The 26737-nt window shown below is 46.1% G+C and overlaps 1 protein-coding gene and 1 pseudogene across 2 annotated transcripts; both read right to left on the bottom strand.

Moving 5' to 3' along the window:
• Nucleotides 1-1282: 1282 nt before the first annotated feature.
• On the bottom strand, nucleotides 1283-6464 carry RPL11 (ribosomal protein L11). The gene is made up of 6 exons (XM_032300774.1): nucleotides 6295-6464; nucleotides 5398-5548; nucleotides 4413-4519; nucleotides 2933-3064; nucleotides 1798-1908; nucleotides 1283-1364 (listed from the first exon to the last, which is right to left on the bottom strand). Exons 1-6 carry the CDS (start codon nucleotides 6298-6300, stop codon nucleotides 1335-1337), a joined length of 537 nt encoding a protein of 178 aa, XP_032156665.1. The 5' UTR covers nucleotides 6301-6464; the 3' UTR covers nucleotides 1283-1334.
• Nucleotides 6465-17024: 10560 nt separating this feature from the next.
• On the bottom strand, nucleotides 17025-18573 carry LOC116566444 (annotated as a pseudogene). Its single transcript, XR_004275865.1, has one exon. The product of XR_004275865.1 is annotated as a U2 small nuclear ribonucleoprotein auxiliary factor 35 kDa subunit-related protein 2 pseudogene (transcript).
• Nucleotides 18574-26737: the final 8164 nt, after the last annotated feature.

Genomic DNA, 26737 nt, shown 5'->3' with positions numbered 1-26737 from the left:
ATTTCCAAGTTTAAAATACCTACAAAAGCAGCAAATGAGAGCCTCCGAACAGCAATGAAAAGGAGGCCCAAGGACAACTGAACTCAAATTAGTCACAAATTCATAAATTATTGAACTGAATTAACATGTGCTCAAAAATTTAAACCCGAAACTGAAAATGATGAACTAATGGCCAAGTATTGTGTCAGAAAAATGATGGCTTTTGCCGCAGTGGCTCATGCCTGTAATCCCAACACTCTGGGAGGTTGGGAAGGGCATATCACTTGAGATCACGAGTTTGAGGCCAGCCTGGCCAACATGGTAAAACCTCACCTCTACTAAAAATAATAAAAAAAAAAAATTAGCTAATCCTAGCTACTCGAGAGGCTGAGGTGAGAGGATTGCTCGAACCCAGGGCGGTGGTTGCAGAGATTGTGCCACTGCACACTCCAGCCTGGGTATCAGAGCAAGACTCCATCTCTTTAAAAAAAAAAAAAAAAAAGATGGCTTTCGCGTGTGGGCTTCAGTGAGATGTAGAAAATCACTACAGGCAAAATATTTCCATTTTTGCACCAAAGGGAAGTGAACTAGCAAAAGTAGCATTTCTCATATACTCAAACACAAAAACTAAACTCCTTTTGTGCACTACGTGTCTGATACTAGTCTGAACATTTTGTTAAATATTAAATCATGTAATCCTGAGAGATATCACCGTTATTGCCTCCACAATACAGACAAGGAAACTGAGGCAGATTAACAGTTTACCCAAGGGCAGGGCTGGAAATGGAAAGGCTGCCCTCTTATCTACATATACTGCCTTCCAACCTTATATTCTCATTTAAAAAAAAAAAAAAAAAAAAAAAAAAAAAAAAAAAAAAAAAACCTAAGCCTGAACAGTTAAGTCTAAACTTAATCTCAACCATTACAGCAAAGCCTGTGATTTCTTCATAAAACATCAATTCTGACAAAATTTCTAGTACACAACAGAATCACTGAATGGGAGGACCCTCCTGAACACAGGAGCACTGCACCCTGCCTTTAATCAAGGCTCTAAATTCAAACCCCCAACACCAACCATACCCTCCCCTCTAAATGGGACTACTGTACCACAGTACATCAACCAAGGTGTGGCGAGCACAGGCAATGCTATGAAGCTTGGACTTGGATCTGCCAGGAAGTACTGGCATCCAACCAGAGGACGACAGAGTTGTTACCAGCTACTCCCATCGAAGCTTTAAGTGGCTTGAGGTCCAAGGACTTGAATATGGCCAGGATCCTTTCACAGAACACACAACAGAATTGTACATTTCACTGAAAACTTTTTATTGATTGGCCTTTTGGATAGAAACGGGGATTTATTTGCCAGGAAGGATGATCCCATCATACTGAAAGAGAAGAGATTTAATTTTTTTCAGAACAGGAGGCAATAGCACAGATTGCAGCAATGGCTAACATTTGAGAAATCAAATCTGATTGATACATGAAATTGGAGTCTGAATCCCATCCTTTTCTGGACTAAATAGGAAGCTGGCTGGTTTTTAAACTGTGCTTAACTGCCCTATCATCTAAGAAACGGGGCTCCTTTTTTAAAGCTGTATTCCTCCCCTTCCAGCTACCCCCATTCAGGTGGGGAGAAGGTCTAGTTCTGGATGTTCTTTTAAACCATCATCCCTGGAAGCCCCTGATTTGCCAAGGTGCCCAATATTCTAACTTTAAAGAAGATACCCACCGAACAGTACTGTATTTTGCATTCCCCAATCCCAACTCCATTCACCAACAGCACATTCCACCACTTCACTTGAGAGAAATCAGCTTTACCTTCTGCTGGAACCAGCGCATGGCCTCCTCTTTGCTGATTCTGTGTTTGGCCCCAATGCAGCCTGTCCTGCGCTTCTTGTCTGCGATGCTGAAACCTGGCCTACCCAGCACCTGTCCCAGGAATAACCAACAGTCACCTAGCCAGCTCAGAGTCAAGAGCAGATGGACAAGACTCACACATTGCAGATGGATCTTCAAGAGTCACTGGCAGCCCAATGAATTCTGGAGCAAGATCCACGATCTCAGTGTCTGACAGAACTGCCACCAGCATCTCACACAACACACGGCCATACTATAGGTTTGCTTTGGAGGCTGCAACTTTCAGCACCGCCCCCCAACCCAACCTATCTTCCAATGGTGCTGAGGAACCTTCATTACTGCTCCCTAAAGCTCCAAAACTTTTCTTTTTAAAAATAACATTTATAAATCTATTGCCACACCAGCAATATAGAAAACATAAAACTCCGAGAAGCACAAATATATATCCCTATTTTCTTCCTTCTGCTTCAGCTCAAATGTGCTTCCCAAAGGTGTGCTGTTCCTCCAACCTCCCGTGAGTATCCAACACTTTATTACTTGTTTGGGCATTCAAGTCTAATGAGGGTGCCACCATTTTCCAGGTTCCATGCTACTCATAACTTCTGATTTAGGCTATTCAGTTTTATTGCTGGACTGTAACACTGCAGTAACACAAAAGGTTATTTCTATGTTAAAACCCCATTCCTGAGCAAACCACTGCATCACCCAAAGCTGTTTCTATTGGAAGAACCAGGGGAAAAAACAGCCTCAGTGCAGGCAACCCAGAGGCCAAATGTAGCACCAATACTGCCTCTCTCCAAAGTTTCAAATCACTGGCTGGATGGAAGTTTCCTTCCTCCACCTTTAAGCCATGTGAGTGCTTTATGGATCCTCGACTGCAAGCTCCCCAACAGCAGGGATCTTGTCCATCTTTTTCAGTGCTGCACCCCTACATTTGCCACAAACGAGGCACATTTTCCCAAGGGGGAGAACACAAAGGCAGACAATATTCAAAGCTGCAACCTAACATGTGAACACCAACATACCACATATGAAATAAAATAAAGATTCCCCTCTCCTTACAGACCCGGAGCGGGAAAAAATTAAATATTCATACCACATAGAAGTCCAGGCCGTAGATACCAATGCTTGGGTCATATTTGATACCAAGATCGATGTGTTCCTGAATCCCAAAACCAAAGTTTCCAGTATCGGAGAAGTTGTTTTTTCTTAACTCATACTCCCGCACCTGTGGAGAAAAATGCAGCAATAACAACATTTCTTGTCATCTTCAACTCCCTCCCACCTCCAAATACCCAAATAGCTCAACCTGCAATATGCACCCCAGAGCAAAAACAGAGGTTGATGAAACTTGGCTGGGAGCATAATCCAACTTCTTCACTACACCCAGACTATGGATTCACACTCCAACTATCCAATATGACCTCTCCCAGCTTCCAAAGGGCAGAGAAAAACCCAGAGAAAGCAGAGGCATGAAATGACTCCCAAGCATCTTTTTTTTTTTTAAGACAGTCTTGGTCTGTTGCCAGGTGCGAGGCTGGAGGGCAGTGGTGCAATCTCGGCTCACTTCAACCTCCGCCTCCTGGGTTCAAGCAATTCTCCTGCCTCAGCCTCCGTAGTAGCTGGGGACTACAAGCGTGCGCCACCATGCCCAGCTAGTTTTTGTATTTTTAGTAGAGACAGCGTTTCACCATGTTGGCCAGGATGGTCTCGATCTCTTGGCCTCATGATCTGCCCGCCTCGGCCTCCCAAAGTGCTGGGATTGCAGTCTTGAGCCACTGCACCCCGCACATCTTTTTTTTTTTCTTTAAGACAAGAGTCTCATTCTGTGGCCTAGGCTGGGATGCAGTGGCATGATCTCAGCTCAATGCAACCTCTGCCTCTGCCTCCCAGTTTCAAGCAATCCTAATGCCCCACCCTCCCAAGTAGCTGGAACTATATAGGTACCCATCACCAAGCTTGGCTAATTTTTATATATATATATATATTTTTTGAGACGGAGTTTCACTCATGTTACCCAGGCTGGAGTGCAATGGCACGATCTCGGCTCACTGCAACCTCTGCCTCCTGGGTTCAGGCAATTCTCCTGCCTCAGCCTCCTGAGTAGCTGGGATTACAGGCACGCGCCACCATGCCCAGCTGATTTTTTGTATTTTTGGTAGAGACGGGTTTCACCATGTTGACCAGGATGGTCTCGATCTCTTGGCCTCGTGATCCACCCGCCTCGGCCTCCCAAAGTGCTGGGATTACAGGCTTGAGCCACCGCGCCCGGCTAATTTTTATATTTTTAACAGAGACGGTGTTTCACCATGTTGGCCAGGATGGTCTCAAACTCCTGGCCACAGGTGATCCACCTGGCTCAGGTGGTGCTGGGATTATAGAGCTGAGCCACCGTGTCCGGCCCCAAGCATCTTTTAAACCACCAAGAATAGTTAACCCTACTGACTGCAGAAAAACCCTTTCAGAAGGTTAATAAATATCAAGGCACCAAAGAACAGAACATTAAATGTAACTTATCTACATGTGTTATTAAGGGGGTGCTGATCAGTATCACTCCATCAGGGGATCAGCCTCACCTTTAAGCCCTTCTCCAAGATTTCTTCTGCCTTGGCCCCTCGAACTGTGCAGTGGACAGCAATCTTTTCATTTCTCCGGATGCCAAAGGATCTGACAGTGTATCTAGCTGCAGAAAGGGGGTAACAAGGAGTCAGATGCCATCATACCCCCACTACACTCACCTTTCCCAGAACACCATCTCCATGGCTCAAAGAGACATTACGTATTCATCCACACTCTAAGTTGTGGTGTTCTAATTAGTGCTGCCTACATCTATTAATAAGATTTCATCCACAGCACAGATTTTCCAATTTCCAGACATCCAGCCATCCTTCAGCAGTTAAAAACACAGTTATAATGCCAAAGAAGCCTCTACTAAGACTACCATGTTCCAAAGAAAACAAAGCATTATTGACAATATCTAGTATTTGCTGAAGCCTTACTGTACTGTTATCCGTATTTTATAGGTTAAGTTTTGAGAAGTTTATTAACTTGCCAAACATCACAGCTGGTCATGAAAAGCAGGAGCTGAATCCAAAGGCTTTCCATATTTCACTATGCTAAGGCAATTGCACACATACAATTCATTTTACCTTCCACAATTATAAAGTATTACCCTCTTCATGGAAATAAAAAGGCAGAGGTCCAGAAAGCTCAGAGAGCGAAGCCATCACTCAAACCCAGGCAATCTAGTTACGCAACTTTTGAGATGCCCTGTTCTCATTGCAGCCTATATAACCCTAACTGCTAATCAAACCTAATGATCTTTACTTCGTTCCTGACATGTCCACTCTATCTCATATCCTGGTTACTTGGGCTAGTCTTAGCTTAAGATCTGAATGTTCCAATCCTACACCCAATCTTGAAAGACACTTCTTGGTTGGCTCATGAATTTAATACTATAAGTGATGCCAACTGTCACTTTCTAAGCACTCTAAAGCAAGTAAATTAAGAAACAACCAGGTGACCGAGTGGCCAGCCCTGTATGTCCTTGTCACTACTCACCTTTGGAAAACACAGGGGTCTGCCCTGTGAGCTGCTCCAACACCTTGGCAGCTCGGGTCAGTCTGTCTCCACTCTCCCCAACACAGATGTTGAGACAGAGCTTGCGGATGCGAAGTTCCCGCATGGGATTCTCCTTTTCACCTTGATCCTGCTGCAACAGGGAAGAGCAGCAGTCAATACACTCACAGCTGACAGCCCGAAGTTTTTACTTCTATCGGCACAGCATTTTAATTTCTGCTCATCCCAAATCGTAACGAAAATCCTAAATGTTTAAAGAGTATCAACGTGTTTGGGAGGCATCAAGGAAGAAGTCAGCTCCGGACCTATTCTTCCTCCACGAACGGCACGGGTGAAGAGAAACTCAGGATACGTGAGATCGAACCCTAAGAGGCTCAGCGTAACAAAGAGTGCCTCCACTATAAGATCAACTAAGGGGAGTGAGGGAACAGAACATAACTGCGGAGTTAACAGGAAGCACGTGGTTATGCGACGTCCTGCATCCCATTCGGAACCTGTCGAAAGGTTGGCGCCTTCCCTAAGCGGAGGAACCGGTTAAAGTTTCCTAGCACCGGGCAAATCTCAAGTGCCTGAGACCAGGAAAAACCCCGAACGCCCTGCCTTAGAACCCGCCATTCACCCCACATGCCTTCGCCGCAGCCTCCTAGCTGTGCTTCTGAGCTCTCCGGATAACTGCCCAGAGTAGCTCCTAGAACTACGGCAGGGGACTTGATAGGCTTCAACCCTGCATCCTCGGCCCTAACGACTCTGCCAGTCTTGGACTGGCAAGCATTGCAGGCTCCATACTCTTCGGGCTGCGGGCGAGATAGCCCCCGCAGACTCGGCCTGCCAGGGATGGCGGCGGATAAAGAAAAGCAAATCCAAGTCCCAGCTACTCACCGCCATGATGGTGAACAGGAAGAGAAAGTAGAGCTTCCGGCCCAGAGCCTCATGGGCTAGGAGGCGGGTTCTTTTCCCAGGCTAACCACAAAGATGAAGAAGAGGAAGAGAGGCGCATTCGGCAGCGCAGTGCAGCGCCGGCTTCCCCCTTGTGGGTAGTGCTAGAACTGCAGGTGAAGCCGGCTGAAGACCTGGATCTGGGTTTTCCAAAAATAGTTTTTGAAAGCTCCCTGAATCAGCAACTCCTTGAGTTTCCGGACCTCGAGGACGTTCTCTCTTCCCAGTGTCAGGATCTGGTGGTCCTTGTGTCTTGAGACTGCCAAAACTACATTAAATCAATCATGCAAATAATGATGCAAATTTATTCTGTAACAATGTAAACACATAGAATTGATTGATTGAGACAGTGTCTCCCTCTGCCGCCCTGGCTGGAGTGCAGTGGGGTGATCTCGACTCACTGCGACCTCTGCCTCCCGGGTTCAAGCGATTCTCCTGCCTCAGCCTCCCAAGTAGCTGGGACTACAGGTGTGCACCACCACACCCGTCTAATTTTTTTTTGTATTTTTGGTAGAGGTGGGGTTTCACCATGTTGGTCAGGCTGGTCTCGAGCTCCTGACCGCAAATGATGTACTCGCCTTGGCCTTGGAAGCTTGCAGTGAGGCGAGATCACACCACTGCACTCCAGCCTGGGTGACTGAGACCCTGTCTCAAAAAATAAAAACAAAAACCAGCAACCACAAATGGCAGGCTTTCAGTCTCCACTCATGATGCAGTGTTTTAATTAAAAGGTTACTGTACACTGTATTTTTTTTAGGATGAGAAGAAACATCAGAAGCAGTTGAGGGAGCAGGAAGTGGGTCCCCTAGGGAAAAGGAGGCATTCTCTTAGATGGCTTTTTAAAATGTTTCCTCGAGTCATCCGCCCTTTTTTATTGAAGCAGGTTCTTGCTCTGTTGCCTAAGCAGAACTGCAGTGGTGTGATCGTGGCTCACTGCAGCTACCACCTCCTGGGGTCACATGATCCTCCCACCTCAGCCTCCCACATAGCTGGGACCACAGGTGCACACCATGCCCGGCTAATTTTTAAAATTTTGTGTAGAGATGGGATCTTTCCATGTTGCCCAGGCTGGTCTCCAACTCCTGGACTCAAGTGATCTTCCCACCTTAGCCTTTCAGTACTGGCATTACTGGCATGAACTGCCATGCTAGGCCTCATCTGCCTCATTACCAATGGTTTTTACCTTAGACATGGTTTCTCATTTTGTTATGAATGCATACTTCTCTTGTCCTTCAATAAGCCCATCATGCATTTTCTTTTTTTTTTTTTTTTTGAGACAAAGTCTCTCTCCATCACCCAGGCTCGAGGGCAGTGGCATGATTGCAACTCACTAAAACCTCTTCCTCCCAGGTTCAAGCAATTATCCTGCCTCAGCCTCCTGAGTAGCTGGGATTACAGGCATGCACCACCAGGTCCAGCTAATTTTTGTATTTTTAGTAGAGACAGGGTTTCACCCTGTTGGTCAGGCTGGTCTCCGACTCCTGACATCAAGTGATCCACTTGCCTTGGCTTCCCAAAGTCCAAGGTGGACTCCCTGTAAAGGCGTCCACCACCATGCCTGGCTAATTTTTGTATTTTTTTTTTTTTAAGTAGAGACGGGGTTTTGCCATGTTGGCCAGGCTGGTCTCGAACTCCTGACCTCAAGTAATCCACCCACCCTGACCTCCCAAAGTGCTGGGATTACAGGCATGAGCCACCGTGCCTGGCCCATAAGTCTTTTTTTTTTTTTTTGAGACGGAGTTTCACTCTTGTTGCCCAGGCTGGAGTGCAATGGCGCGATCTCGGCTCACCGCAACCTCCGCCTCCTGGGTTCAGGCAATTCTCCTGCCTCAACCTCCTCAGTAGCTGGGATTACAGGCAAGCGCTACCATGCTCAGCTAATGTTTTTGTATTTTTAGTAGAGACGGGGTTTCACCATGTTGACCAGGATGGTCTCGATCTCTTGACCTCGTGATCCACCCGCCTCGGCCTCCCAAAGTGCTGGGATTACAGGCGTGAGCCACCGCGCCCAGCCCAGCCCCCCATAAGTCTTTAAAAATGTAATGTCATATCTCTTCTTAAATTTCTGCAACCAGCCGCAGTGGCTCATACCTGTAGCAGTTTGGGAGGCCAAAATGGGAAGGTTGGCTTGAGCCTAGGAGTTCAAGACCAGCCTGGGCAAAAAGGCAAGACCCTGCATGATGGGGGTGCCGTGTGTGTGTGTGTGTGTGTGTGTGTGTGTGTGTGTGTGTGTGTTCGGGAGGCTGAGGTGGGAGGATCACTTGAGCCTAGGGGGCTGAGTCTACAGTGAGCCACATTTATGCTACTGCACTCCAGCCTGGGCGATAGAGTGAGACCCTGTCCGCACACCCCAAAAAATTCTGCAACCAGCCTGTTGAATATTCACAGTTCCCTTCAATAGTCTGTTAATCATGATAGATCTTGCTCGTTACCTTCAGTATGCCAGTATGACGTTGGATGGATCCATCAGTGCAATGCTAATGGATCTACTCTTTTTTTATTTTTTGAGATGGAGTCTTGCTTTGTCGCCCAGGCTGGAGTGCAGTGGCAGGATCTCAACTCACTGAACCTCCAGGTTCAAGCAATTGTCCTGCCTCAGCTTCCCAAGTAGCTGGGATTATAGGCACCTGCCACCATGCCTGGCTACTTTTTGTATTTTTAGCAGAGACGGGGTTTCGCCATGTTGGTCAGGCTGGTCTCAAACTCCAGACTTCAAGTGATCTGCCCACCCTGGCCTCCCAAAGTGCTGGGACTACAGGTGTAAGCCATTGTGCCCAGCCAGATGGATCTACTCTTTTTTTTTTTGAGATGGAGTCTCACTCTGTTGCCCAGGCTAGAGTGCAGTGGCACAATTTCTGCTCACTATAACATCCGCCTCCCAGGTTCAAGCGATTCTCCTACCTCAGTCCCCCAAGTAGCTGGGATTACTGGTGTGTGCCACCTCGCCCGGCTAATTTTTACATCTTTAGTAGAGATGGGGTTTCGCCATGTTGGCCAGGCTGGTCTGGAACTTCTGACCTCGTGATCCGCCCACCTGGGCATCCCAAAGTGCTGGGATTATAGGCGTGAGCCACCGTGCCCAGCCTCTGGATCTATTCTTTCAATACATAGTCGAGATCTTCATTTTTCATGCTTTATGCATTTTCTGTTTTTCATTAACTTCTGTTCATCATATTCAGTATCGAACTTCACCAGTTTATCCTTCTGTTTCCTTAGGTCATCAACGGTGTTCATGCCAACACCATACTCTTCTGTAGGACATTTCACAACTATGCTGCTGTCCAGTTTCTTCAGCAACTTGACTTTCTGTGCGATAAACATAGCTGCTTTCTCTTTTTCTTTTTTGAGACAGTCTCACTCTGTCACCCAGACTGGAATGCAGCAGTGCCATCTAGGGTTACTGCAACCTCTGCCTCCTGGGTTCAAGCAATTCTCCTGCCTCTGCCTTCCAAGTAGCTGAGATTATAGGTGCCTGCCACCACGCCCAGCTAATTTTTGTATTTTTGGTAGAGACAGGGTTTCGCCATGTTGGCCAGGCTGATCTCGAACTCCTGACCTCAAGTGATCTGCCTGCCTTGGCCTCCCAAAGTATTAAGATTACAGGTGTGAGCCACCTCGCCTGGCCTGCTTCCTCTTTTTCTCATCACTGTTACTCATAGGGGTATCTGCAGGGCTTTCTTTACACTTTGAACAATACCTTTACACCACAGAACAGAAAATAATAGTTAAAAAACCAAAGTGGGGCCGGGCGCGGTGGCTCATGCATGTAATCCCAGCACTGTGGGAGGCCGAGGTGGGTGGATCACGAGGTCCAGAGATCCAGACCATCCTGGTCAACATGGTGAAACCCCGTCGCTACTAAAAATACAAAAAATCAGCTGCGCATGGTGGCGCGTGCCTGTAATCCCAGCTACTCTGGAGGCTGAGGCAGAGGTTGCGATGAGCCAAGATAGCGCCATTGCACTGCAGCCTGGGTAACAAGAGCAAAACTCCATCCCCCTCACCAAAAAAAAAACACCAAAGTGAGTGATGTGCATAGATCTCCGTCCTCTTTGAGGCAGGTGGGAAACAACCTGCAGTTGGCATGTCTAGCCTGCAAATGTGCCATTATGTTACCTCTTATTTTTTTTATATGGAATCTTGCTCTGTCACCCCGCCTGGAGTGCAGTGGCACAATCTTGGCTTCCTGCAACCTCTGCCTCCCAGGTTCAAGCAATTCTCCGGCCTAAGCCTCCCAAGTAGCTAGGATTATAGACATGTGCCACCACACCTGGCTAATTTTTTATTTTTATTTTTATTTATTTATTTTTTTTTTTTTTGAGACGGAGTTTCGCTCTTGTTACCCAGGCTGGAGTGCAATGGCGCGATCTCGGCTCACCGCAACCTCCGCCTCCTGGGTTCAGGCAATTCTCCTGCCTCAGCCTCCTGAGTAGCTGGGATTACAGGCACACGCCACCATGCCCAGCTAATTTTTTGTATTTTTAGTAGAGACAGGGTTTCACCATGTTGACCAGGATGGTCTCGATCTCTTGACCTCGTGATCCACCCGCCTCGGCCTCCCAAAGTGCTGGGATTACAGGCTTGAGCCACCGCGCCCGGCCTAATTTTTTATTTTTAGTAGAGATGGGGTTTTGCCATGTTGGTCAGGCTGGTCTTGAACTCCTGACCTCAGGTAATCCACCAGCCTCAGCCTTCCAAAGTGCTGGGATTACAGGTGTGAGCCACTGTGCCTGGCCTCATGTTACCTCTTATGGGCATGCTTTTGTGGGAGAATCTGAGTGTGAGCGGAAAATAGGTATCACAGCTGAAGGGGGCTGGGAGCGTCTTTTTTCTCTTGGGAATGCTGAATAAATTGTGTACTGTGTACCTGCATTATGACCGCCACCTGTCACATGAGGTCAAGTGTACAATTTTCCACTGTGGCTTCATGTCAGTGCTCAAAGTGTTTCAGAGTTTAGAGCATTCCAGATTTGGGGGTTTCAGATTAGGGATGCTCAATCTTTAATTAGAACCCTTTCAGTCTCAGTTTTCCTCATCTGTAAAACTGGTACCTCTATCTCATAAGGTTTTGTAAAAAATAAATAAGGTAGACCGGGCACAGTGGCTCACACCTGTAATCCCAGCACTTTGGGAGGCTGAGGCAGGCAGATCACCTGAGGTTGGGAGTTCAAGACCAGCCTGACCAACATGAAGAAACCCCATCTCTACTAAAAATACAAAATTAGCCGGGTGTGGTGGCACATACCTGTAATCTCAGCTACTCGGGAGGCTGAGGCAAGAGAATCACTTGAACCCGGGAGGCAGAGCTGAGATCACGCCATTGCACTCCAGCGTGGGTAACAAGAGCAAAACTCCATCTCAAAAGAAAAACAAAAAATTAAATGAGGTAATTATGTAAAGCACATCATAAACCTGAAATAAATTGTGACTCTTGTTATTAATATAAACCTACTATATCCAAGAAGCACTCTCCTCTAAAAAGTGTTAGATATGGTATGTAATCAAGAGAAGGTCATCCTGCAGGCACAAAACTGGCTTGCAGGTTAGCCTCTGATACACAAGGACTTCAACCTCAGACAGTAAGAGGCCCCCCTGGCTGGCACTGAATCCTCAGCAGCAGGGCCAACATTCCAGGCTGTAGCTGGCTTTGAGTCAGCCAGTTCCTTTAATAGGAACAAAGGGATGGAAAGAGAAGAACACAGCAGGTCTTGGTAGAGAAGGAACCAAGCCTCTTCCTTCTGCTGCCACAATTCCCTTCTCTCATCCCCATAAGCAAGATAGAAGCCCAACTCCCCTGGTTTCACCCAGAGGGACCAGAGGGCACTTCCGGGAAATTGAGCTGATGGAGGAGGGCAAATTTGAGCCTCCACCCTCAAGCACCCACTGGCTAGCTCAGAGCTGGTGTTTTAGCCAGACCCCCAGGAGGGGCTGCTTCCAAACTTGAAATAAAAAAACAACTGAATGGGCCAGGCGCAGTGGCTCATGCCTGTAATCCCAGCACTTTGGGAAGCTGAGGTGGGTGGATCACCTGAGGTCAGGAGTTCGAGACCAGCCTGGTCAACATGGTGAAACCCCCGTCTCTACTAAAAGCACAAAAATTAGCCAGGTGTGGTGGCAGGTACCTGTAATCTCAGCTACTCAGGAGGCTGAGGCAAAAGAATCACTTGAACCTGGGAGGCAGAGGTTGCAGTGAGACGAGATCACACCATTGCACTCCGGCCTGGGCAATAGAATGAGACTCTGTCTCAAAAAAAAAAAAACAAAAACAAAATCAAAAGCTGGGTGTGGTGGCTCACGCCTGTAATCCCAGCACTTTGGGAGGCCGAGGTGGGCAGATCACGAAGTCAAGAGATTGAGACCATCCTGTCAACATGGTGAAACCCTATCTCTACTAAACATACAAAAATTAGCTGGGTGTGATGGCACACACCTGTAATCCCAGCTACTTGGGAGGCTGAGGCAGGTGAATCACTTGAACTCAGAATGCGAGGTTTTGGTGAGCTGAGATGATGCAATTGCATTCTAGCCTGGGCAGTAAGAGCAAAACTCTGTCTCAAAAAAAACAAAAAATGTAACACATGGTCCTGGATTTTCTTTTGCTATAAACCATGTTATTGGGACAATTGGCAAAATCTGAGTAAGGTCTATAGATTTCAGAAACGTATCATGTTGATGTCCTGATTCTGATTACTGGATCTTGGTTATATAAGAAAATGTTCTTGTGTTTAAACAAAAGCACATTCAGTATTTGGAGAAAAGCAGCATTGTATCTGCAGCTTACTCTCAAATGGTTCAGAATGAAACAAATTTAACAGGGAAACAATAAAGCAAATGTAGTATGTGGGGGCTAAGGCAAGTTTGTCTTGGATTTTAATCTGCCATATTGATTTCTGTTTCTGGTTTTTTTTTTTTTTAATTTTTTTATTTTTAGAGACAGGTCTTGCTATGTTGCCCAGACTGGTCTTGAACTCTTGGACACCTTGACCTCTCAGAGTGCTAGGATTACAGGCATGAACCACCGCTCCTGACTTCTGATTAACCCGAGTTCCAGGAATGCCTCTATGATTTCTACTTTATCTACTATTAAGAGCTGTAAATTCTGCCCTTTAGGTCAAAACAACTCCTTGATGTTATGATTTTAAACACTTACACAAATTGTTAGAAATGCTCATTCTTTGGTGCCAAAAAGAACTAGCACTCAGACAAGAATTTTCTTGGCAAGGCAATTTTACTTTCTGCAGAAAGGGTGCTGGCCATCAGCAATCTTGCCCGAGAGCACAATGAACAAACAGTGGCAGGAATATTTATCCCTTACACTTTGGGTCCTTATTGCTGTGTCCTATCTCCATTGGTTGGAGTTGGACCTCACAGTCTAAACTAAACCTGATTGGCTAACAAGTTAAAACTTTCCTAAATAGCTAAAGGCAAAGGAGAACAAAGGAAAAGGGGAAGTTGTTTGTGAATAACTTAGAAAAGTAATAACATTTCTAAATAAGGAAGGGGCATAGGCTGCGAGCTGGGACCTGCCTGAGCATGTCTAAAATAAGTATCTTGGTTAAAGTACAAGGACATAGAATGTACTTATTCCTTTATATCAAACAGCTACATAGGATAAAGGCTTAACAAAGAGTTATTAGCAAAAAGCAAGAAGGCTTTGAAGGAAGTTAGTCTTTAAATTATTAACATTTATATTTTATTCTTTAACAAGAAGAGAAACTTTGAAGAGGAACTTCTTACTTTTCACATAAATCCTCTTCTTAAATAAATTATAGGCTATGTCACACTTTGTCTTTCACAGAGAGTTGACCTCAGGTGTTCTACACATTCCTTCAGAAGCACATATACCCTTTCCCTATGGTATATGAGTCCTGGGTCTTGTGGGTAACAGTACAGGGATCCACTGTCTCTTGGCTGCCTGAGACATGACTTTTGTTCTAAGACTCTTACGTGTTTCTTTCTGAGAAACTAGACTTGTCAGCCTCTTTCTTCAGCCCCTCAGCTCCCTTGGACTTTGGGGGTGGTTTAGATATACCTTCTCACTGCAGAACATGGTGAAGTTATGTTTTAGGGAATCTGCTGGGCATGGTGGCACATACCTATAATCCCAGCGGTGCCAGAGGCTTTAAGGCAGGTGGATCCTTTGAGCCCAGGAGTTTGAAGCTGCAATGAGCTATGATCTAACCATTGTACTCCAGCTTGGGTGACAGAGCCAGACCACACTTGCTTGGCCCTCTCTCAATCAATCTATCAATAAAGGATTTGGGCAACTTCTTTGTTTTTTGTTTTTTGAGATGGAGTTTTGCTCTTGCTGCCCAGGCTGCAGTGCAATGGCATGACCTTGGGTCACTGCAACCTCCACCTCCTGGGTTCAAGTGATTCTCTCGCCACAGCCTCCTAAGTAGCTGGGATTACAGGCATGCGTCACCAGGCCCGGCTAATTTTGCATTTTTAGTAGGGACAGGGTTTCAGCATGTTGGCCAGGCTGGTCTCGAACTCCTGACCTCTAGCAATCCACTCATCTTGGCCTCCCAAAGTGCTGGGATTATAGGCATGAGTCACCGTGCCCAGCCTGATTTTTCTTTAAGAGCAAGTTTTAGAGTCAAAGTGACCCAGGGCCATTCATGAAGTGCCTAGCCTGGCACATGGGTCTACCACATGGTCGGCAAGACTTTAAATTAGCAATAGCTGCAAACACTTATGTAATGCTCACCATGTACCTGGTGCTATTTTAAGCACTTAACTCAGATTATCTCATTTAATGCTCACAACTCAATGAAGTTTTATTTTTTAATAATTATTGTTATTTTACTTTTGAGACGGAGTCTCACTCTATTGCCTAGGCTGGAGTGCAGTGGCGCCATCTCAGCTTACTGCAACCTCTGGTTCCCAGGTTCAAGTGATTCTCCTACCTTAGCCTCCTGAGTAGCTGGGATTACAGAAGTGTGCCACCACGCCCAGCCTAATTTTTAAGATTTTTTCATTTTTAGTTTTTGAGACAGGGTCTCACTCTGTTACTCAGGAGTATGACAGAGTGCACTCCTAGGCTGGAGTACAGTGGTGGCACTATCAGGGCTCACTGTAGCCTTGACCTCCTGGGCTCAAGCAATCCTCCCCCAACCGCCCGGCCTCTCGAGTAGCTGGGATTACAGGCACATGCACCACCATGCCAAGCTAATTTTTTTGTATGTGTGTAGCACCTAGGTCTCACCAAGTTGCCCAGGCTGGTCTTGAATTCCTGGCCTCAAGCAATCTACCCACCTCGGCCCCCCACAGGGCTGGGATTACAAACGTGGGCCACTGTGCCCAGGGGTATTTTTTATTTTTTCTTTCTGTAAACACTGTGGTGACTTATATATATATATATATATATTTTTTTTTTTTTTTTTTTGAGACGGAGTTTCGCTCTTGTTACCCAGGCTGGAGTGCAATGGCGCAATCTCGGCTCACCGCAATCTCCACCTCCCGGGTTCAGGCAATTCTCCTGCCTCAGCCTCCTGAGTCACTGGGATTACAGGCATGCGCCACCATGCCCAGCTAATTTTTGTATTTTTAGTAGAGACGAGGTTTCACCTTGTTGACCAGGATGGTCTCGATCTCTTGACCTCGTGATCCACCCGCCTCGGCCTCCCACAGTGCTGGGATTACAGGCTTGAGCCACCGCGCCCAGCCTTTGTGGTGACTTATTAATGAAGTTTTATTACCTCTGTTTTGCAAATGAAATAAGAGAAATGAACTAACTCAATATCATACAGCTAATAAACAGCAGAACCAGGAGCTGAACCTAGGGTGTTGGACTCTAAAGTTCAAGCCCTTGAATGCTACCCTATGGTAAGTGGTAGCTACGACTGATGGTTACACCTGGGAACGTTGCACTTCTTTCTTTCAGCACTGGTAAAAATCAGGCTACTAGGTTGGGTGCAGTGGCTCACGCCTGTAATCCCAGCAATTTGGAGGCAGTACAAAATTAGCTGGGCTGGTGGCATGCGCCTGTAGTCCCAGCTACTCTGGAGGCTGAGGCAGGAGACTTGCTTGAACCCGGGAGGCGGAGGTTTCAATGAGCTGAGATCGTGTCACTGCACTCCAACCTGGCAACAGAATAAGACTCTATCTCTTTTTTTTTTTTTGAGACGGAGTTTCGCTCTTGTTACCCAGGCTGGAGTGCAATGGCGCGATCTCGGCTCACCGCAACCTCCACCTCCTGGGTTCAGGCAATTCTCCTGCCTCAGCCTCCTGAGTAGCTGGGATTACAGGCACGTGCCACCATGCCCAGCTAATGGTTTTTTTTTGTATTTTTAGTAGAGACAGGGTTTCACCTTGTTGACCAGGATGGTCTCGATCTCTTGACTTCGTGATCCACCCGCCTCGGCCTCCCAAAGTGCTGGGATTACAGGCTTGAGCCACCGCGCCCGGCATGAGACTCTATCTCAAAGAAAAAAAAAAAAGGAGAGGGTACTAAGAGTCAATAAAATGTATAGGTTACCATATCAGTCTCACCAGCTGGGAGATCCTGGACATTTGTTTATTCCAGACTTAATTAGAGTCCTGTGCTAAGCCCTGAGGCATAGAGGAGGACAAAAAAGATCAGAGACCAGCTGGCTTCCTCAAGAAAACTAATCAGGTCATTCAGAGACAGGAGGAGAATATAGGCGTTCTGACTTTTGCTACTATGAGAATTTTTTTTTTTTTTTTTTTAAGAACAAAACAAGTTTATTTGGGTTTGGGACTCTAAACAGTTCTGTGTCTATTACCTGACCTCCTGCTCCCACGACTTCGGGACCTAGTGGAACTTTGGCTCCGGCTTCTGCGGCTGTGGTTCTGGCTGCCCTGGCCCCGGCTGCGGTCCCTGTTTCTTCCTCTGCTTCGTGGCCTGTGCCTCTCCCGACTCTCTGATGTGCGTTTGTGAGGTTTCTTCCCCCTGTGACTACTCCTTTTCCTCTCGGATCGCACATTTCTTCTGTAGGAGTGGTCTAGGCTTGGGTTTCTCCTTCCCTGAAGCCTGCTGTAGTATTCGCCGTGGTCGCCCATCCTCTCCCTCCTCTCAGAGTTCTTGCCCAGGGAAGAGCCAGTCCGATCTGGAGATAAGTAGATGTCTCTATTCGCTTCCCAGAATTCATTGTTGGGATTTCTGAACACATGAAGAAAGTTGCAGTGTTTTCCTCTTGGACATTGTTGTATTTCAAATAAACCACAAATCGCCATTTTCCACCGGGTCACCGGGCAGAATTCGCACTGAAGCTGTCGGCCGGCATACCACCGTCCGTTAAACAGAGAAAGGGCTGCTTGGCATTCTTCTTCCGACTGGTACTGAACGTATACGTTGCCTCTTAGGTGAGGTTCCAAATTGCGGCTGACCTTGAACTGAATCACTTTCCCCACGTTCTTGAACTTGGGCAGCACATCCTCATAGAAATCTAGGAACTGCTGGTAGGTTTCTTCCTCGCTGTCCTCCAGGCTGGCGTCAGGGTCATAGTCATCCCTCCTGCACTGCTCCATTCCAAACGTTGTGAACATGCTCTTAATAAGAAGGGTAGGACTGGATGTTGGGAAATTATGTTTCCGTGAACATCTATCTCCAAATCTGCAAGCTCCTGTTTTACTATAGAAGGGACAATTAGCTCGATCCTTGTCCATTTTGAAATCCACGGGTGGTTCTGGGTTTTGCCATGTGGTACCATTTTCCAACTCATTTTCAGCCTGATCCAGCATCTTCTTCGCAGCTTCCTCTTTTTCTTTCTTCTCCTGTCGTTTCTGCTCCTCCTCTTCTCTCTCTTTCCTCTGTTGTTCTTCCCATTGTTCCTTTAACTTTCTCTCTTGTTCTTCTTGCCGTTTTCTAGCCGCCTCTGTCTTTTCTTTCTTTATTCTGAATTCTTCTTGTGCCTTCTGCTCTCTCAGCAACCACTCCTCATGTAATCTTTGCCTCTCTCTTTCCAATAGCTTCTCTTCTTCTGGTTGTGGTTCTTCAATAACAGTGTCCTTCTCCTCCTTCTGTGAGATTCCCGAGTCTCTCAGTCGAGCAAGTTCCTGCCGACGTTTCTTTCGTTTCTCCTTCTTCAGGGCGGCCCTGTACTTTTTGTGGCTTGGCTTCTCGGGCAACGTCGTCTTCTCGGGCGCAGCCATCTTGCCGGCTCCGCCCCGCCCCCCAGGAACTTTTATAAGTAGTTTTCGCTGGACGCTGTTGCTCACGCCTGTAATCCCAGCACTTTGGGAGGCCAAGGCGGGCAGATCACGAGGTCAGGAAATCAAGGCCATCCTGGCCAACATGGTGAAACCCCGTCTCTACTAAAAAAATACAAACAAAAAAAAAATTAGTTGGGCGTGGTGGCGCACGCCTGGAGTCCCAGCTACTCGGGAGGCTGAGGCAAGAGAATTGCTTGAACCCAGGAGGCGCAGATTGCAGTGAGCCGAGATCGTGCCACTGCACTCCAGCCCGAACAACATAACGAGACTCCATGTGAAGGAAAAAAAAAAAAAAAAAAAGACATGACAAAGTGGAAACACATGGGGGCGCTCTCGCCACAAACTGCAGAGAACAAAGTTCTTAACCAAGGATATTGGAGGGGCCGTGGTTGCCTGCTGTTACAACACATTTCTGATCACATTGACACCAATTCTTGTCTTTCCCCTTAGGTTAACGTGGTGGTAGAGAAATGATAAGTGAGCGGATAGTTGGCTAATGTAGCCAATTTCACCTTCCTGTAAGCTTTGTTTTTCACAAATTATTTTGCATCTCGGTGTACTGAAGGAATTTCTTGGCTATCACTCCCACAAGTTCATAAAAGGTAGAGTGAGCCCCTTATGACACCCATCGCTGGCCTTTCAGGCCATGGTTCTGAGAGCATCTGCGGAATGTTGGGAAGGAAACTGGCTTTAGCATCCAAAGACCAGGCACCAAGTCTTAGCTTTAACACTTCCTGGCTGTGTGACCTTGGGCAAGTTACTTCACCTCTCAGAGTCTCATGATCTCATCACTAAGAGAAGGATGGTGATAGCTGCCCTTACAGAATTATTGTGAAGATCAGATGAGCAGTGAAGTGGCTTTATAAACTGTAAAGTACTGTAGGAAGGTCTATATTTATTATGAAACTGGCCTGTGGAAATATGTAAATAAGTGTCTAATATGTGGTTTTTGAAGATGCTGATTCTTTGCTGACCTAATTCCCTACTGTGTCAGAAATTTCATTTTGCCTGTCAAGAGATTTTTCTGGTATCTGGTTTTTTAAAAAAATACAGGGCTGAGCTTTTGGCCAGGGTGAAGTTGGCAGTGACCTAATTATCTGGAAAGTCTTTCTGTGCACCAATCACAGTGCCAGAAATCCACCATTGGCAACCTGCTGCTTTAGGTTCTTCTCAAAAAATATCACCAACTCCTCCTCTTCTTTTCTTTTTTCCCTCCTTCCAAAAGGCTTTTCCACTGGCTTGCTGATTCTTTAAATTTTACTTTCAGACACTTTTTTTTTTTTTTTTAGATGGAGTCTTGCTCTTGTCACCCAGTCTGGAGTGCAGTGGCACAATCTTGGCTCACTGCAACCTTCACCTCCCAGGTTCAAGCAATCCTCCTGCCTCAGTCTCCCAAGTAGCTGAGATTACAGGTGCACACCACCATGCCCGGCCAATTTTTTATTTTGTATTTTTAGTAGAGATAGGGTTTCACCATGTTGGCCAGGATGGTTTCAAACTCCTGACCTCAAGTGATCTGCCCACCTCAGCCTCCCAAAGTGCTAGGATCACAGGCTTGAGCCACTGTGCCCAGCCTACTTTCAGATACTTTGATTTGGTCTAAGATCTTAGCTCCCAGCTAAAACTGCTTCTAGCTCTAAGGAAAGCCAATACTGGGGACTCCATGTTTGGGTCCCCTTCCACGAACACTCCCTTCGTGGAAGCCATCTTTATCTCTCCTGGATTTCCCTCTGGAGTCCCCTTCCACACTCTCTCATGGAAGTCTGTCTTCCCCTCCTAAACTCCATCTTTCTCTTTATTCCCTTCCACTCAGAGTGGAAGCTGCTTTCCTCTCCTGGATTCCATCTGGCTGGATTCCCTCATTCAGTGTGAGAGTTAGCTGTTTCTTTCTCCTCCTGTTTCTTTCTCTCTCTCTCTCTAAATAAATCACTTTCTACAAACAAACAAACAAAGCCAATACTGGGGCCCAGGGCAGTAACTCACAGTTGTAGTCCCAGCTACTTGGGAGGCTGAGGCAGGAGGATCACTTGAGGCCAGGAGGTCAAGGCTATAGTAAGCTGTTTTCACACCACTGCAGCTTGGGCAACAGAGGAAGATCCTGTTTCTAAAAACAAACACACAACAAACAAACCAACAGAAAAGCTAGTACTGGACACTTTATTAGATTGGGGGTCTTACAGGGCAACGACCGTGTCTCAGTTACCCTTCCATCCTTCAGGGCCTAGCAAAGAGCTTGGTGCATATTTCAATGCATGTTCTTTCAATGCATGTTCATGGAACTGGCAAGTTTTTTGTTTTGTATTTTAGAGACGAGGTTTAACCATATTGCCCAGGCTGGTCTCGAACTCCTGAGCTCAAGCAGTCCTCCTACTTCAGCCTCTCAAAGTCCTGGGACCACAGGTGTGAGCCACTGCACCTGGCCAGAATTGGCAAGTTTTGTCTAGAACCAGACTAAAGCATCTTTCCATCATCCTTGCAGCTGAGAATGAGGTAAGACAGTATAAGACAGAGGGCTGGCCGGGTGCGGTGGCTCAAGCCTGTAATCCCAGCACTTTGGGAGGCCGAGGCAGGTGGATCACGAGGTCAAGAGATCGAGACCATCCTGGTCAACATGGGGAAACCCCGTCTCTACTAAAACTACAAAAAATCAGCTGGGCATGGTGGCGCGTGCCTGTAATCCCAGTTACTCAGGAGGCTGAGGCAGGAGAATTGCCTGAACTAAGCGGAGGGTGGTGTGAGCCGAGAAGCCGCTCACGTAAGCCCACCAGCGGAAGAAAAACGAGGCCACCTCTGCAAAAAAAAAAAAAAAAAAAAAAAAGAAGACAGAGGGCTGACCTCACTCCTTCATTGAGCTTGACCTTATATCAGCTCTTTGTGGGTCTTTTTTCCTTTGACATTAATAATCGGGCTTAAAATTTTTTTTCTTTTTTCTTCTTTTCTCTTTTTCTTTTTTAAGCTACTGCAAATCAATAGGCTTAAAAAACTTTTTTAAAGAAATATATGCTTAATATAAAGGTTACAGAAAGAAGAAAACCAAATTATTCATGATCCTACAACCACCACAGACTAATCACAGTTAAGTTAGTGTATTTTCATCAGATTATTTTTTTCTTTTTCTTTCTTTCTTTCTTTTTTTTTTTAAGATGGGGTTTCACCATTATGGCCAGGCTGGTCTTGAACTCCTGACCTCAGGTGATCCGCCTGCCTCAGCCTCCCAAAGTGCTAGAATTACAGGCCTGAACCACTATGCCCGGCTCTTTTTTCTTTATTCTTTTTTTTTTTGAGGCAGTTTCCTGCTCTGTTGCCCAGGCTGGAGTCGTGGTGCAATCACAACTCACTGTAGCCTATACCTCTCAGGCTCAAGTCATCCTCCTACCTCAGCCTCCTGAAGTGATAGAATGACAGGTGTAAGCCAGTACACCTAGGTTTTTTCTTCTTTAAAGAAAATCTTATTTTTTCCCATGATTATAAAAGTTATATATATATATGGAAATGTAACAGGGTAAAGACATTTTGGAAAATAGTTTGGCAATTTCTCTTTTTTTTTTTTGAGATGAGTCTCTCTGTCACCCAGGCTGGAGTACAGTGGTGCAATCTCAATTCACTGCAACCTCCACCTCCCAGATTCAGGCGATTCTCCTGTCTCAGCCTCCCAAGTAGCTGGGATTACAGGGGTACACCACCATGCCTGGCTAATTTTTTGTATTTTTAGTAGAGACATGGTTTCACTTTGTTGGCCAGGCTGGTCTTGAGCTCCTGACCTTAAGTGATCTGCCCACCTCGGCCTCCCTAAGTGCTGGGATTACAGGCATGAGCCACCGTGCCTGGCCTGCAATTTCTTATGAGACTAAACATGCACTTATCATATATAACCCAGAAGTTGTATTCTTGTGCATTTATCACAGATAAATTAAAGTTTAAGTTCACACAAAAACCTGCAGAGAGGACGAGGTGTGGTGGCTCACGCCTCTAATCCCAGCACTTTGGGAGGCCAAGGAGGGTGGATCACAAGGTCAGGAGATCGAGACCATCCTGGCTAACATGGTGAAACCCCATCTCTACTCAGAATACAAAAAATTAGCCAGGCGTGGTGGCAGCCACCTTAGTCCCAGCTACTCGGGAGGCTGAGGCAGGAGAATGACTTGGACCCAGGAGGCGGAGGTTGCGGTGAGCCGAGATCATGCCACTGCACTCCAGCCTAGGTGATAGAGTAAAAATCCATCTCAAAAAAAAAAAAAAAGAAAGAAAAGAAAAAAATTAGCTGGGTGTTGTGGCCATGCCTGTAGTCCTGGCTACTTGGAGGCTGAGGCAGGAGAATCACTTGAACCTGGGAGGCAGAGGTTGCAGTGAGCCAAGATCATGCCACTGTGCTCCAGCCCAGGCAACAGAGTAAGACTCTGTCTCAAAAAAATAAACAAGAATTTCACCACTGTGAAAGCTGGGTGACTGGTATGTGAATCCCTATGTGCTGTTCCTGCACTTCCCTTTGAGTGTGTAGTTATTTCAAAATAAACAGCTTAAAATTTGGGCAGGGGAAGTACCTAGGCAAGACCTCTTCACCACTGTTCAGTGTGTTTATTCCAAAGATTCTCCTCTCCAGGGTGGGATGCCACGTTTCCAACATCCTACCTCCTGCAGCTTAGAGAAGGGGTTGGTGTGCATGTGGACTTTTCAGGTACCTGTGGAGGATGGTGGGAGCAGGAATACCTGATGAATGGATGGAAGGAGAGAGAAAAGATGCAGCAATTGTAGACAGATGAGTCAGGTATGGCACCAAGGACCACCCTGAACATGCCTGAAAATCAGCCCATATGCCAAATTGAATAGGAGAAACTTGGGTCTCTGACTCCTAAGACAAAGACCTCTCCTTTTATTGAACTATGTGGTTTTCCAAGTCTTTCTCTGATTATGCTTCGGGGAGATTTTGAAGACTGCACAGTCCTAGAACCCTTCTCTGTAGTTGGTCCTTATTTTACAATGAACTTTTATGTCCTTCCAAATTCACATATTATAATCCTTATCCCAAAGGTGACGGTATTAGGAGGTGGGGTGGCTGGGAGGTGATTAGGTCATGAGAGTGAAGCCCTCATGATAGGGATTAGTACCTTTATCAAAGAGACCTCAAAGAGCTAGCTAGCCCCTTGCACCACATCAGGACACAGCAAGAAGGCACCCTCTATGAATAAGGAAGAGGGCCCTCACCAGACACCAGATCTGCAAGCACTTTGTTGTTGGGCTTCCCAGCCTCCAGAACTGTAAGAAAAACAACTGTCTGTTGTTTATAAGCCACCCAATTTATGGTATTTTGTTTCAACGGCCTGAACAAACTAAGATAACCTTTTTAAACACTTTAAAATAGTGCATTAAAGATACAGAACACTTCTGTTTCTGGCCAAGATGAGATAACAGACCAGATGTATTCTCCCAACTGAAACAACACAACAAAAAACTGGTCAAAAATCTATGAAACAATGGTTTTCCAACATTGGACCTTGTCAGTGCAGGACAGTGATTCCTGAGAGAGAGGAAACAAATGAGGTGAATCTTTTTTTTTTTTTTTTGAGACATATTTCCACAAATACCATCAAAACTAAATGCTTTTACAGAGCAATAATTTTCTATATATGGCCTCTTGCATTAAGTACCTCTTCTGTCTTTTGATTCTTTATCTGGTGGGGATTTGGTGTCTACTTTTCAAAAAGAATCGGAAGTTTCAAGCTCTAGGATTGCCCTGTCCAATATGGTAGCTAGTAACCACATGTGGCTACTTAATTTAAAATTAATTAAAATAAAATAAAATAAGTGGAGCGTGGTGGCTCTCGCCTATAATCCCAGCACTTTAGGAGGTCCAGGTGGGAGCACTGCTTGAGACCAGGAGTTTAAGACCAGCCTGGGCAACATAGGGAGATCTCCTCTCTACAAAATTAAGAAATCAACCCAGTGTTGTGGTATGTGCCTACACCTCTTGAGTAATCCCAGCCATTCAAGAGGCTGAAGTGGGAGGATGGCTTGAGGCCAGCAGGTTGGGGCTGCAGTGAGCCATGATGGTGCCACTGCACTCTAGCCTGGGCAGCAGAACAAGACCCTGTCTCAATAAAATAAAATGAGATAAAATTAAAAAATTTGATTCTTCAGCCCCGATAGCTAAATTTCAAGTGCTAAGAGCCACATATGGCTTGTAATCACTAGATTAAACAGTATGGATATAAAATATTTTTCTTATCACAAAAATGAGAGGTTTTTTTTGATCTTTTTTCCCCCTTTTTGTGGAGAATGGGGTCTTGCTATGTTGCCCAGGTGGGTCTCAAACTTGTGGGCTCAAGTTATGCTTCCGCCTCTGCCTCCCTAGAGTTGGGATTATAGGCGTGAGTCACTGCAACCAGCAAAAATAGAAAGTTCTATTGAATAGCGCTGCTCTTGGAGAAATTGTCTGTCTGATAATGTGAGCCTGAGCCATGGTGCTAGGAAACCTGAGTTTCTGTCCAGCCCCATCACTGACTGGCTGGGCAGTCTTGGACAAACCACGTACCTCTGTGCCTCATTCCTCTCTGTGGGCAGAGGTGGGACCAGGCAATATGTGAGTGTCCTTCAAGCTCTGGCCTTCTGGGGAGAATTCCATGAGCTCGGAATTCAGTTTCCAGTTACCTCCACCCCAGTCCCTCCGGAGGCGCTCAGCTGGCCCAGACTTTTCCTGCCTACTGAGAGAAGATCTGATGAACTCACTTGCCCTCGGGCTGTGACGCACTGTGTGTTTCTCAAGGGACAACATCTGATTGGACCTGGCCCAGTGTGAGCCAATCAGAATCTCCCTAACCGGAACCTGGTTTAGGGACTTAGGATCAGTTAGTGAGCCTCTGCAGGTAGTTGAGACTGTCCCTGGGAGAAGCAAGTGGCTACAGTCATGAGGCTATGCGTGACTGAGTGGAAGAGAAAGCCAGTTTGGAGAGAAGACAGGAGAGGGAGAGAGAGAGGAGGACAGGGAAAAACACAGTCCACCTCCAGGGATGAGGAGAGAGAAGAATCCCCGCTTCAGGCTCTTGGAATCTGTGCCATCTTTGTGTTTTTTAATACATTCTCCCCACTTTCTGTTTTTTCTACAAGTTCCAGCTTATTTCTGCTTCTTGTCACCAAAGGTTCCTAACCCTCATAGGTTAAAGTGAAGGGGTTTGCTTTATCACTTTTCTGAAAAGTTGAGTAAATTTGCAGTTGGAAAAAAGTTAAAAAAGGACACACACACACACACACACACATACATCATGCACACAAAAGTAACGAGAACAAGTGGAAAGGAAAACAGCCATCCATTACCGATTTGTTTCTGGAGCACCTACACCATGCCAGGCATTGTGCCCAAAGCCTTAGACGCATGGCCTTGTCTAATCTTCCCAACAACCCTTGAAAGGTGGGCAGTTTTCTCCATTTCAGAGACAAGGGAACTGAGGCACAGAGAGGTTAAAGGATAGGGCAAGGACACACAGCTGGTCAGCTGCAGAGACAACTTGAGCCAGGGCTTGGCGAGAGGACAGTCAGCTGGGTCTTCCTAACATCAGCACAGCTCCCGAGCAAGGAGATGTCTTGGGTGGAGACCCACTTGGCTCAAAGAGTGCAGCAAGCCAGAAAGACCCCACCCTGCCATGAGGGCGCGACCCAGTCATTCTGGCTACAGAAAAGCACAGTGATCTTTCCAGGGTTTAAAGCGACAAGGGTAGGTTCAAGAACAAAATCATCCAAAGTAAAAAATACTTAGAATCTTTCATTATCTCTTGTTTTCCATCTTCTCCACATTTCTCCTATAAAAAAGTCTTTCTGGATTGAGAGTACAAATCTCAATCCAGAAAGGAGACAGGGAAAATGAGACTCAGAGAAGTGAAATGACTTATGCAGAGTCACACTGCTGGTAAGTGAGGAGACTGGGATTTCAATACATGCTCTTCATTTTCTGAGGTCTTTCCCACTATGCCACTCCCAGCCATATTTATTGATGGATTGAGACAAGCTGAGCTAACATCTTCACCAGACTGGGGAGGCGGAGGGGTTGGGGGTGTCCTCTGGGGGTCAAGCCATCAGCAAATGAGGTTTGAGTCAAGCTGGATCTTATTCAATGCAATGTTCCCCATAACAACACCTCCTGGCTCAGGCTGTTTCCTCTGCCGGCAGCACTGTCCCCTCCACAGTCCAAATCCCTCTTCATATGCCAATAGATGCCCAC

Source organism: Sapajus apella, unplaced genomic scaffold (assembly GCF_009761245.1).
Source record: "Sapajus apella isolate SASKATOON/1434 unplaced genomic scaffold, GSC_monkey_1.0 scaffold43, whole genome shotgun sequence".
Taxonomy (NCBI): Eukaryota; Metazoa; Chordata; class Mammalia; order Primates; family Cebidae; genus Sapajus; species Sapajus apella.
This window is presented reverse-complemented; position numbering and strand designations above follow the sequence as displayed.

Excerpts from the sequence above, each read along its gene's own strand:
- RPL11 (XM_032300774.1), bottom strand. Across the intron at positions 1,909-2,932 it reads ACGGCCTGGACTTCTATGTG|GTGCTGGGTAGGCCAGGTTT; the intron begins GTATGAATATTT and ends TTCCTGGGACAG. Across the intron at positions 1,365-1,797 it reads TGCGCTGGTTCCAGCAGAAG|TATGATGGGATCATCCTTCC; the intron begins GTAAAGCTGATT and ends CTTCTCTTTCAG.